At 46.0% G+C, this 13711-nt stretch overlaps 1 protein-coding gene across 2 annotated transcripts in view; it reads left to right on the top strand.

Moving 5' to 3' along the window:
• Positions 1 to 13711, top strand: part of CAPN3 (calpain 3) — a 45513-nt gene that overhangs the window by 18539 nt on the left and 13263 nt on the right. For both annotated transcript variants that reach the window (XM_054565540.1, XM_054565539.1), the window contains exons 2-8: positions 4681 to 4750; positions 6355 to 6473; positions 8005 to 8138; positions 8815 to 8983; positions 9814 to 9957; positions 10835 to 10918; positions 11806 to 11891. In XM_054565540.1, the coding sequence (XP_054421515.1) occupies positions 4681 to 4750; positions 6355 to 6473; positions 8005 to 8138; positions 8815 to 8983; positions 9814 to 9957; positions 10835 to 10918; positions 11806 to 11891 (806 nt within the window). The remainder of the gene's footprint in view (positions 1 to 4680; positions 4751 to 6354; positions 6474 to 8004; positions 8139 to 8814; positions 8984 to 9813; positions 9958 to 10834; positions 10919 to 11805; positions 11892 to 13711) is intronic.

Below are 13711 nucleotides of genomic sequence, written 5' to 3'. Positions count from 1 at the left end.
TTTAGTATACTTCTTGTCTATTTCTATTATTTTTTTTTAAAAAAGCTTTAAATGAATTTTTGGTATTCTTCATCCATTTATTGGTTAAAGATTTGTAGAACTTTTTTCCCTAAAAAAAAAACAACCTATTAACCATGTTTTAGATGTGCAAATACTTTCCTATTGTATTCCTTGTCCTTTAACTTTTTTTACATGTATATTACTATGTAGTTAAATGTTTAATATAGTCATATTGTCAATATTTACTTTATAGCTTCTGGGTTTGAATGTTTTACTTCAGGTCATGGAAAATATTAGTTCTATTTTCTTCTAAAACTCCTTAGATTCTACATATTGATTTTTAATTCACCTGAGTATTTCTTGTATAATGTATGAAATAGGGCTCTATATTTGTTTTATTTCAAGTAAAAGTGGTCCATGCATCTTATTTGTTGAGTAAGCCTTATTTTCTCCATTGATTTGAAATATCAACTTAATCATATATTATATTGTTAGACAGATATATACGTTTGTCTCTCAAATGCTCATTATATTTCATTGATCGACTTGATTATTTCTGTGCTGGTGTCACATGGGTTTAACTGCTGAAACTTTATAATGGTTTTAAATTGTTTTAATATTTTATAATTAACTTTGACATTTAAAAAAATAAATAAAATCAATCCGCATTTAAGAAAGAAAGAAAGAGAGAGATGGAACTCCTACCTTTTGCGACAACATGGATGGAACTGGAAAATATTAAGCTAAGTGAAATAAACCAAAAATGAAAGACAAATACCATAGGTTCTCACCTATAAGTGGACTCTATTCAACAAAATAAACTAACAAACAAAATAAACCACAGGCATGGAAACATGGAGCAGACTGAAAGTGACCAGAGGGGAGGGGGAAAGAGGACAATGGTGGAAAGAAGGGGAAAGGACTAGACAAAGAACATGTATGAATGACCCATGGACATGGACAACAGAGTAGGAATTGACTGTGGGAGCAGGGGGTGGGGGTGGGTTGGATGGAGCAGGGTAAAGGGGTAAAAATTGAGACAACTGTAATAGAATAAATATGATTTATAAATTAAAAATAAAATAAAATTAATAAGAATACTTACCTAGGGTTGCATGTTTTGAAATTTTAATGATGGCCTGGCTGGTATGGCTCAGTTGGTTGGACTGTTGTCCCTTGGACAGAAAGGTCATGGGTTCAATTTCTAATCAGGGCACATGTCTGGGTTGAGAATTTGATCCCCAATGGGGGCATATGTAAGAGGCAACCAACTCATGTTTCTCTCTCACATCGATATTTCTCTCCTTCTCTCTTTCCCTCCCTTCCCTTTTGTCTCCAAAATTAAAATCTTTTAATAACAGTAGTATTAAAAAGAAGTTTTTCCTGGCCAGGTGGCTCAGTTGATAGGAGCATCATCTCCTTTTTTCCCCTTCATTTCTTGCTCTCTTCTCCTTCTGACACTCCCATAATACAAATGATGATACACCTGAAGTTGTCCCAGAGGCTCTTTGCACTATCCTCATTTTGGGGGGTTCTTTTTTCTTCTTGCGGTTCTGATTGGTTGCTTTTTGCCCCCCTTATATTCCAAATTGCTGATTTGATTCTCTACTGTTGATTCCCTGTAAATTGTTCTTTATTTCAATTAGTGTATCCTTTGCTTCTTACTGGATCTTTTTTATGTTGTTGAGGTTCTCATTAAGTTCATTGAGCCACCTTATAACCAGTGTTTTGAATTCTGCATTTAGTAGTTTGCTTGTCTCCATTTCGTTTAGTTCTTTTTCTGGAGTTCTGTTCTTATCTTTCATTTGGGCCATGTTTCTTTGTCTCCTTGTTTTAGCAGCCTCCCTGTGTTTGTTTCTATGTATTAAGTACAGCTGCTGTGTCTCCCAGGCTTGGTAGAGTGACCTAATGTAGTAGGTGTACTGTAGGGTCCAGTGGCACAGCCTCCCCCTACTACCCAAGCTGGGTACTCAAGGCATGCCCACCATGTGGGCTGTGTACATCCTCCTGTTGTAGTTAAGTCTTGATTGCTGATGGCCTGTCCAAGGTCAGCCATGACCTGTGTCTCTCCAGGACCACACAGCATAAGCTACAAAGCAATCAGCAAATGGCTGCTACTTGTGCTGGTCTTAGAGGTGTTCAGGCAAAGCCAAGCTGTGAACCGAGGCTGCCTGCTGCCAGTGCCAGGCTTGGGACAACTTAGTGAGAGGTATGGGGATTGCTGAAGCCAGATGGTGCTTGTTTGAGAAAATTTAGGAAAACCTGAAGCAGGGTTCAAGATAAGCCATTCATACAGAAAACACACTGGAAATGGATTGGGCGGGCCTGAAAGTTGGGTAGGACAGGGCCTCAGGGAATCACCAGGGTGGGGCAAACAGTGAGTCAGGTTGATGGAGTCTCAAATATGGTGCCCACCTGCTGGTGGCTCTGTGGGAAGAGGACTCAGAAAAGGAACAATGGCCATCACCAACACCCCTGTTTGGGAGAAAAGTGATGGCCATTGTTCCTTTTTGCCCCCCAGATCTCACCCTGGTGCCAAATAACTCATCTCCTCCTGGTACGTCTCTGATGCCCTCCAATCTGCTGCCCCCATTCTGGAACTCACAGAGAGTAAGTCTGTGCATGGGCCCTTTAAGGGGAGCTGCCTAGGGCTCCCGAAGTCTCTGTTTTCCACATCCTCAATCCCCACTGGTTTTTACAGCTAGAACTTATGGGGACTTATCTTCCTGGAACTGGAACCTTGGGCTATGGGGCCTGCTGTGGGGCTGGGACCCTCGCTCTTGAGATACCCCTCCTAATTTTTATCCACTACTCAGGGCTGTGGGACAAGCCCATTCAGTATCTGTCCCTCCTACCAGTCTCGATGTGGTTTCTTCTTTAATTCCGTATTTATAGGACTTCCATTCAGCTCAATTTCTGATGGTTCTGAATAATGGTTATTCTATAGTTTAGTTGTAATTTTGATGTAGTTGTGCAAGAAAGTGAGCCATGTTTACCTATGCTGCCTTCTCGATGGGAAGTTCACAAGACTGTTTTTGCTTCTAGTTTTCATTTTTTGTTTTTTTTCTTTTCTTTTGTTTTGTTTTAGTGAAGAGAGATAGGAAATGTGTTTTAAAGAGGCAAAAATAAATCATGAGTTTTATATTCATTTCAACTTTAACACTGCAGGGTTGTTACTTAAGTTATTTGATTTTACAATTTTACATTTTTTTTACACTAAAAACAATCTTGGTTCCTAATGACATTAACATAAATTCTTATTACTTTATCCTATAAAATGTATATATATCAAAGTTTTGAAATAATAACAATATTATTATTTTTTCTCTTGGTTTATATTATTATTATTTCTTATGGTGTATATTATTATGGTTTTGGTTTTTTTACCTTAAGATATAACCCAGAAGTGCTAAACAGTCAAAATGTTATATGTTAAGTCCCTTGGGCTCACTCTTTTCATGTGTGTAGTCATGTCATCAACTTGACATGCAGCTGGGTTCTTTTGCTTCAAATTGCTTCCAGCTGTAACAGACAGCTTTTTAAAATGATCTATTCTTGAATTTTGACTTTCAGTTCTGTAAAAATTTACATGATTCATAAGTTAAACTCCTTTCAAACAGTTATATTCAGAGTTATACTTCAGTCTGTATTGCCATTATTTCATTCCTTCCTCCCCCTATCTAATCTTCAAAAAATTATTTGTTTTGGTTTATTCTTCCACTGCATTAAGAGTTTTAGATGGGAGGTGTGTGTGGCGTGGTCTAAGCAAGATTTTCCACCTATTAGGAGGGACAGGTGCGGGAGTAGAGTGAGCCTCAGCCGGCTTGGGTGTGTTGGGTTGTTTTGATGGGAGGGGCACAGGGAAGGTGCTGGGAGGGTACAGGGAGGTAGAGAGGGCTCTGTCGCAGGGAGTGCATGTTTCTTGAAGCTGCAAAGAATGGTGTTAAAACAAAAACACATTATCCAAAAATTATTTCAAATTTAAGAAGTTCAAAAGCAAAACATAAGACACACCCAAACAAAGACAAGAGCATCCTCTGTTGGCCTCTGCTGGGCTGCACATAATTGCTGGGCCAGAGGTACCATACTGAGTTAGTTTAAGAAATGCACCCACCAAGAGAAAGAGAGGCCTGCAGGGCACACACCAAATCCACTCTCTCTGCTCTCCCCAGTTCTCAAGTTCTGTGGACCCTGGGACATATGCTGACTCTAAATATCTGCTACCATTTCTTGGGAGAAAGATGCTTATTTTCCCTCCTAGCCCTCCTTTCCTGTCATAAGAAAAGACACACACAAAAAAGCCATGCTTTCTGTTGTCTCTTTGCCAAAATTGTGACAGTAAAGACACTGTCCTCTGGGGACACTGTCCCCAGACAGTGCTGTGCTTAGCAAAATAGCACGTCAGTGTGAGGGAGCAGCGTGGAACAATGGGGCAAGAAGCCATACTTTTGGCTTGTACCTCTTATTGGCTGTGTGTCCTTAGGCAAGTTTCTTGACATCTCTGAGCCTTGGTTTCCGTACCTGAAAAATAAGAATGATAGTATCCAATTCACAGGATGTTTTTGGAGGCTTAAATGAGCGATGTGTGTAATGCTCCAGATACATGATGCCACTACTACATATTGGACCTCCGTAAACAATAGCTATTACTGCTGTTATTCTTTCCTTTTTGTTTCACAGGAAATTTGCGAGAATCCCCGATTTATCATTGGCGGAGCCAACAGAACTGACATCTGTCAAGGCGATTTAGGTAGGCGAGTTCTTTGGGTCATATCAAGCTACACAATCATGGGGTGATTAAAAGGTGCCATCCCTTTCCAGGAAGTAAAGAGACAATAATCTGTTTTTGCTTTAATGAATTTTTGGGAGGAGGTTTTTTATAACATTACTTTATGTACTGGCAATTGCTTCATTTAATTTCTATTCCTCCCACATTCGTCATTAGTTCTTTGTCATTTGTCACAGGAGATAGACCTCATTCCACGGCCTCCCCTCTAGGGTCTCAAGAACAGTCACACACCCCAGCCGGCAGGACAAAAGCCCTGCTTTTGACTGTCCCCATCTTACTTAAAGGCAGCTCTGAAACTGCATAGCAAGCAGGCCCCTTGGGCACATGGAATCTATATATACACACATAACACATTATCAAAAAAAGTGCCTGTAACTCAAACTCTTGTTTAAATTGCCCCAGAGTAATAGCTCCATATTAAGAGTCTTTCTACAGAGATGACGTTTGCCCTGGGGATGAGCATCCAGTTTTCTGCCTGGCTAGTTAGCTTGGCTGTTCCATCAGATTGTTCTCTCTCTGTCTCTTGTTCAGGAAGTACCAACCATCTTTGGTGCAGACTGCAGGAAAGCTCTGTGAAGTCAAGTTGGAGAAACTATCCACAGATACAATTTAAAACTTGAGAGTAAAGGGCACCTACCAAAAGAAAGGAATATGGCTAATTTGGTCCCAGGAGAGGCCGAGAAGGTTTTGGATATAGGTTCCTGCACCTGAGGGGAGGCTGCTTACGGAGCCCTGAGCAAGCCAGCAATCTGGGGCTTCCTAACCAATACACTGTTTGGCAGGAAAGGCAGGCTGGCTGCTGCAGGCGGAGCAGCGGGGAGGCGGCTGTCTCAAAGCTGCTCTCACATCCCACAGAGCAAAATGAAGGGCTTACATAACTTAACCCACCCTCCTTAGAAGGCAGTTCTGTGACCATCAGTGTACCAGCCATGCCCCTTGGGCATTTTGTCGTCCTCCCCCGCCACCCCACAACACACACAGCAAAGTGTCACCTCCTTCTACCTGCAGGACTCTGCCAGGAAGGAAGTTTAGGAGTAAGAAAATGTCTCCGTCACATTCCATTACCAGCAATGTCTTAGTGCCCCCTACAGACGGGTTCCAGAGCAGCTGCCAGACTCCTTACAATACAAAGCGGGTTGGCTGGTCACTGTTAGATGCTCAGTCTCCACTGAGGTGAGAAGAGGAAATGGACTCACCTTGTCAACATACTGGGCAGGGCGGGTTTCCCACAGGTGTTACGAATAACAGTCCAATTATGACTCTGTCTCCACTGAGGTCCAAAAAGGAAGTGAGTTTATATTGCAGATGGAGGAATTGCCAACAACCTTCATGAAAACCACTCAGGAAGGTGTAAGTTACCCTGTTGATTGCATTGTCAAGGGTCTGCTATCAGACTCCTCCCCTGGTTGACACCTCCGTAAGGTCAGGTCTGGAAGTAGGACAGTGAGCACCACTGGACCCCTGCTCTTGCTCTTCTGAGAAGTGGAGCAGCTCTGGGATTGAGCCTCTTTCTTGCCTGGAGGTACAGGCCCCTCCTTTGACCTGTGCCACGTGTTTGCCTGCAGGGGACTGCTGGTTTCTCGCAGCCATCGCTTGTCTGACCCTGAACAAGCACCTGCTTTTCCGAGTCATACCCCATGATCAAAGTTTCACTGAAAACTATGCGGGGATCTTCCACTTCCAGGTGAGGTAATGGGAGTGGCCAGCTGCCGTTCACTCACCACTGGTCTCCTGGCCTTGAATTCCCCATAGCTCCAGAAAGGGTCCACCACCCTCCCAGCCGTGGCTGTGGGCAGTGACCCCCTCCAGGGCTCAAGCGTGTGAAGAAGCAATTGTTTACTTCTGTCCCCACACTCCGCCACCACCCCCACCCCAACCCCCGCCCCACACCTTTGGCTATGCCCCAGAAAAGGAGGAAGACATCCTGTTTGCTGGTCTGCGGGTTTATTTTTGCCTCTCCAGCTGGCTGGCTGCTTTGTTATTACCCGCCGCCCTTCTCAAGGCGGTCCCTGAGATGTTGCCCTGGGAATCCGCAGGGTCCTTTAGGTTGTGAAGGAAACCCCGTCCAGAACTTGACTCCTGTTTACTTGTTTCCATTTAAGGCAGGACTTTACCATGCCTAGCACTCACCTCTTCTATGCTCTGGAAGAAAAGTCTGGTTATTCTGGGGACTAGGGTTCTGGTTTGGCCTGGAAATGAGTCTTAGTTCCAGAATCAATTCAGCTATTGCACATTTTCTGGATCCAACTTGTCCTGGCATAGAGTCAAATCCTGGTGCCGACCCCAAATTGAGTGAGTTCCATATGTAGGGATCTAGCAGTTTCCAGGGTTCTGAGGCCTCCATCTGTCTCAAGCCCGGGAAGCTCCGAATATCATGGGACTGACCCAAATCATCAGTTAATGTGCCTGCTGATCCTGTACCCCAGGACTGAAGGCCCCAGAAAGGTCTTCTCCAGGTTCAGGGTCAGCTTCCTGCCGCCATCTGAGCATGGGTGAGGCAGCCAAACTCTGAATTCTGTTTCTCCCCTGTGCCATCAAGCTGTTAATTTCCCTCTGATATTTAAAGGGTCTGATATCTAAAGGGGGCATAAATACAAACACCAGACAGATTTTTGTCCCCTTGTCAGTAAGAAGGAAAAAATGTCATTAGGAGAAAAATTAAACTACATCTGGCTTTCTTCTGTTAAAATGGAGTTGTTCAAAAAAGAACCATATCAGATTTGGGATTACTGGACATTTCTCCTGCTTCGGTCGGCTTTCTCTTCCATGTCAATCCTTGTTCTGCAGCAATTTCTACCTTGTTTTGTCATCAAGAAATACATAGAACCATACATCACCTTCACATAGACCAGTAGTTCTCAACCCTGGCTGCATATTTGAATCAGCTGAGATACCTGAAGGTACAGATACCTAGGCCCCACCCCAGACTTACTGAGCTGGAGAATGAAAATGCCAAGTCCTCAGGTAGTCAGAGAGTCCAGTACTGGGTGGGACTCTGTGGAAGAGACAAAGTGCTTCGTAACTCACTTCCTGCCCTCAGGGAGCTCACAGTCCAGTTAGAGAAACATTCACACATCCCACACCTAGAATAGAATGAACAAGCACCAAGAAGCAGAGCTGAGGAAATGGGCTGCTTTGGGATCATAAGAGACTCTAAAGGATGCTGGGTGGGAACACATTTCCAATGGTAATCTGAGGATGATGTTTCCGTGCAGTTCTGGCGCTATGGAGACTGGGTAGACGTGGTCATTGATGACTGCCTGCCAACATACAACAATCAACTGGTTTTCACCAAATCCAACCACCGTAATGAGTTCTGGAGCGCTCTGCTGGAGAAGGCTTATGCTAAGTAAGGCAGCACTTTCAAATGTGAGGCAAGTCTAGAAATCGCTCATGAGAGGAGGCACATGTGTCTGTGTGTGCGTGCATGTGTGTGTGTGTGCCACTGTGACCCAAAGTCAGAGAAGATCAAGTCCAAGCAGAAACAGCTCTAACTGAAAACACTATGTTTAAGAACAGAAATGAAGATGTGTGGGGAATCCGTAGCTTTAGCTTCCCAGGTGAACTCTTTAATTTCTGCCTTTGCAGTGGTGTTACAAGTCCTGGTTCCAGCATTAAATCTCTGGAGCTCAGATTCCAGGGTCTTGCTTGGCTCAACCTCACGAGCTTGCTGTATATTAATAAAGACATGTTGTGTCTCAGCCCGGGCTACTGATGGCTTTCATGAAGCCCTACCGCAGGGTTCAGGGTATAACAGAAAGAGAACTACCAGGAAGCGGGAATAGCTCGTTTCCAGTCCCAGTTCTCTGGCTCTCTGTGGCCCTGGGCGAGTCACTTAGCCTCTGGAGCTCAGTTTCCACTTTGTGAAGAAATGGAATCATAGTACCTGTCCATTAGCTCACAGGGTCATTGGAGAACTGTTGAGAAAACATCACAGGACCCAAGAGTAAAGTTCTGGTGGCAGTGGCGCCTGGGTCATGTTTCCTGGAAACCTGTGACCCAGATTGGTCTTCATCCTCTTCAAGGCTCCACGGTTCCTACGAAGCTCTGAAAGGTGGGAACACTACAGAAGCCATGGAGGACTTCACAGGAGGGGTGACAGAGTTTTTTGAGATCAGGGATGCTCCCAGAGACATGTACAAGATCATGAAGAAAGCCATTGAGAGAGGCTCCCTCATGGGCTGCTCCATTGACGTAAGTCTGGGGTATGGGGCGCAGGGCAGGGGGCCAAATATGGGAAAGCCTAACCCAGGAGCTAGCAACATAGGGCTCTCCTCTGGGAGAGGGTGAATGTTTTGTTTTAGGAAGCAGGAACTGGCTCTCAACTTTGAAAACTGGGACTTTCTCAAGGTAGAAGAGTTCCTGGGGATTTTCAATAAAGAGATAGGGCAAGGACATCTCAAGCCCTGGAATACTGGGAAGAGGTCCAGAGGCCTATGGCAGTGTGGGCCTCTGTGGCTGAACTGCTCAGGCCCAGCACGCACCCATTAAGCTGGCCACACACCTGGCTGTGGACCCGAGCTCACTGGTTCCCCAAGAAAGCCTCTCTGTCACTGAGCTTTGATCGCATCTCTCACATAGGGCATGGGCTTTGTGTTGTAATCTGGGAGAAGCTCAGCCTGCGTTCCCCCTCTCCATGCAACAAAGTGGTTTGAACTGACACCTGAACCGAGGGAAAGGAGCGGGCAGGCTGGCCAGGCCTCCTGAGTTTCAGGAGACACACCTGCCTTCAATGTAATAGCCTTGGTGTTTTCCCAAGCTGAGCTCCTGTTCCTTCCTCTCCCAGTGCACCCCTGTCTCCCAGTGGACAGGAAAGCTTGGCAAGATCAGCTAGCATTAAGCGCCCATAGATGAACCGTTTTCTTACTTTTCTCCATCTTTTCTCCATTCATGCTGTTTATCTCTCCTCTTTTCCTTTGTCTCTCCCCTCCCTTCCTTCGGTCTTCTTCCCTTTGTATCGCCCTCCTCTGTTTGTTCTCTCCCCTTCTCCCGGACTGCCCCCCACCCGTCCCATTGGGCCCCAGGATGGCACAAACATGACCTATGGAACCTCTCCTTCTGGGCTGAAAATGGGGGACCTGATTGCACGGATGGTGAGAAATATGGATGACTCGGAGCTCAGAGACTCAGACCTCATCCCCACAGGCTCGGATGACAGACCAACCCGGGTGTGTACGCCTCCACTTGTCAGGAATGACCGTCCCTCCAACATGCATGCGCCAGCCCTGTGGGTGTCACACTCCCTTCAGCAGCCGGTGCCTTATGCACAGACCTCCCCCCGGGGCCTTCCAAGGGTCTGAGGTGGAATAATTTGCCCACTCTGAGGCTCCTGAGGGTCAGAGAGGCAAGGTTTGAAGGGCACCTCTGTGGGAGCTTCTTCTCCGTGGTCCAGGCAACTTCTCTGATAGCGAATAACAGGAGGAAATGCAAAAGGGACATCATTTATTTAAAAATGTTACTCCTCTTCTAATTCATTTGTTTACTCATTCAACACATATTCATTGAGCTCCTGCTAGGTGCCAGCTACCCTTCTAGCAAACAAAAGAAATTCTCTCCTCTTTGTTCACTCTGTTAGTGAAAACAGCAAGTCCTCCCCTCACAGAGCTCATATTCCAGTACTTTCAGGAGTAATAGATGCTCACTGAGGAATACTGAGCCACACAGTAAAGCAGAAGAAAAATTAACTCATCTTTCCCCATCTAAAGGTAGTAACTCTTCACTGCTTTTTGGTATATGTCCTCCCAAGATTTTCTCTATGCCTATACTTAATCTAAATCTTTATTTCTTAATGTTGTCATGCTGTATGTACCTCTTTGCAACATGCTTTTTTCCAATTAGCTTTATATTCTTAATGCACCAATAAGAATTATATTCTTAATGTGTCTCCTATAATATTTGAGTCTTCTCATGGCCAGAGGGACACTTTCAGGGTGTGGAGGAGTCCTCGTCCTCACAGAACCCAGGAAATGAACGAGTGTGAACCTCGTCTCAGTGGCAGAACTTGTACTTTGCAAGCCCTGACAGGCTCTGGTTTTTGCTCCACAGACAATTGTTCCAGTTCAGTATGAGACAAGGATGGCCTGTGGGCTAGTCAAAGGACATGCCTACTCTGTCACCGGGCTGGAGGAGGTGAGCCTGAAGGAGCTTGGTGGGATGGGACTTGAGGAGCTACTTGGGTCAAGCACCTGGAGTCAGGGCTTAGCTTTCTGTGTCCCTTTGTAGCTGCAGAGCTTGCCTCCAATCAGGTGACCCACTCAAGGCTCAGGCCAAACGCCTGCGGTTGGAGAGGACCACTGAGACTCGCGGGAGTCGATCTTGCCACCGGATGCTGTCCAGTTTATCTTTGTTTTCAGCACTAAAGACAGCCATGTCCCCCTAACATTTCCAAGGAACAAATGGAAACCACTGTGGATTTATGAAGTTGATTTCATGGGTTCTCATGCCAAACACTTCCAATATTTTGCCTTTACTCAGTCACATGAGAGGCGGGAACATTTTCAGACCCGTTGCACGTATTTGGTCAGGTTGTACCCTGTACTGAGGGATGGACAGAGGGGACAGTCATCTGAAGCAGCACACAGCAGGCTGGAGAGAGGGGCACCTTTTTCCTGACTGGTCCACCTGGAGGGCACATCTGTCTGTAGTTGTCCCAGCCAGCAGGGGCGTTTTTCCCAATTCACACACAGACAGCTCACGTGTTAGCAGGGCATACAGTATATGCCCTGCCTCGTCCCTCAAAGCACACAAGAGTAGAATGTTCGCCGAGGAAATCACTTCTGAGAAGACAGTGAGGTGAGAGCCAAGCCCTGACTCCCAAGGACTCAGCCCTAAGATTCTGACCCCTCACCCTGCCATTCCACAGGAAACTTCAGATTAGTTTCCTTGAGCAGGACCAGGCAGGGCGGCCCCCTGTACGGAATTTTCTCCCCATCCTCATCCCAGCCCTCAGGGAAAGACAGGAGACCCCCTTTCCGGAAAGGCTCCAGAGTGTAATCACAATTTCTCTTTTGCCCAAGACCACATTCAAAGATGAGAAGGTGAAGCTAGTGCGCCTGCGGAACCCCTGGGGCCAGGTGGAGTGGAGCGGCTCCTGGAGTGTTGGGTAGGTGGGGGGGGCTCCACGAGCACAGACAACAGGGCCTGGGATGAGGCTGGGTTGGGTACAAAGCCACAGGAGTACTACAACTGCTAGGGCTAAAATTACCTTCCAAACCAATGATCCCCAGAAGAGAAGAGGGTCTGTGGGCTCCAGGGAAGGGCCAGGAGAGGACCCCGAGAAGCCTAGGAGCCAGAAAGCTTGCTGGTGGCCATTGGCTGGAAAGGAAGATTCTAGAAAGCAAGGATTAGGTCCAGGTAGGAGAGGAGTCTTAATGCGGGGGTCTAGACTAGACAAGTAATTTCTCTTTGAGAAAATGTGATCATGTCTAGAGAGTGCTTAGTCAGCGCTAAGATTTCCTCTCCCTGACTGTCCCCATAAAAAGGGGCACAGGCCCTTTGAAAGAACTTTACTGCTCATCACTAAGGGCAATATGGTGTGGGGGGGTGGCGCAGCAAAAATTGCAAACGTGGGAAACTTACGATAAAGACTCCAGCACATGTACAAAGCCTTATGGTCCTACCCCTGACTGACTGCCTTACAGAATGGAGGGCAGCTCCTTGAGCTCCCCTGTTACTCCCAAGAGGGGAGAGCAGGACTCAGCAGCTGGGAAGGACCACACCCGGGCTGTGTGTGCCCGCCAGCTCCCAGGGTTACCTCAATGAACCTCTCTTCCCAAGACACCAAAATTACTGGTTCATTCAGCCATTCACTTACCAAGCACCTACTGAATAGCAGACACAGGTCTAAGCACTGGGGATATTCCTCCCTCAAGAGACTGTGAAAAGGTGCAAGTCCTTGTCTCCTACCGTTTCTTTCACTTCTCCATGCCACAAAGCCTTACTCCCTCAGTGATGAGTAGGTGCTAGGCCCCATACCACTGTCTAGGGACTTAGAAAGGAACATAGAAACATAGGCCCCACCCCTGTCGACTTTAAGGTGCAGTGGGAAGGACAAACAAGCACTAATAATAACTGAGATAAATGCCAATGGTAAGGGTCACAAAGAGGTATCCCCTCTCCTGGGTTGGGTAGGGCGGGAAGGTAGGAAAAGATCGCCTGAAGGGAGTGGCATCAGGAGTGGGCTGTATGCTCTGGGTCCTTGGCGCCCAATCAATTGTCTGCCCCACTGGCTGAGTCACCTCCAGGGATCCTCGCTGTGTTTTTCAGACTCAGAGCTTGGTGTCCAGCTTTAACCCACTTCCTGACAAGGCCTCCACTGCAGGGACTGCTCACAAGTGAACCTGGTCACTTGAGGGGAGACTCCCCATCCCACTGCGTCCCTGCTTCGGGCCTCTGGACTTTCCCCCTTCAGTCTTCCCTGATTCTAAGCACTTCCTCAATCGCTTACCTTTCTGGGGTCAACCCAGTTTAGTTTTGTTCTCCTCAGTGTGCCCAAAACACAAATGTGCTTCATTTCCTCACTCTTCAGGAGGGAGAGTGTGTAAAACTGCCCAGCCTTTAAAAACACAGGTTAGGTTGCTTCCCAGGCTGGCAGGGGAAATGAGATGTTTACTCCCCTGGTCTTTCTCTTTGAATCTCGGACAGTCACTCATTAGATGATGGGCACTGTTCTACAAGTGTCACATGCATTATTTCTTATATTGCTCATACAATCATTCTCCTTTTACAGCTGAGAAAACAGAAGCTAAGAGAGGTTAAGTGACTTATCCATGGTCCTATAGCTGGTGCTGGTTATTGTTAAATTGGAATCTCAGTTTATTTATTTCCAGAGCCCACCTCCTAAACTGAAGTATGAGGAGAGGTGAAAGAGTCAGCCAGAGAAGGGTCAATCCCTTATAAACCCATTGAAGGAGTTTGATTCTA

The sequence above is a fragment of the Pteronotus mesoamericanus genome, unplaced genomic scaffold (assembly GCF_021234165.1).
Source record: "Pteronotus mesoamericanus isolate MK-2021 breed Mesoamerican mustached bat unplaced genomic scaffold, CSHL_Meso_final contig_164, whole genome shotgun sequence".
Lineage (NCBI taxonomy): Eukaryota > Metazoa > Chordata > Mammalia > Chiroptera > Mormoopidae > Pteronotus > Pteronotus mesoamericanus.
The sequence above is the reverse complement of the archived record's forward strand: the minus strand, read 5'-3'. Positions and strand labels throughout refer to the sequence as shown.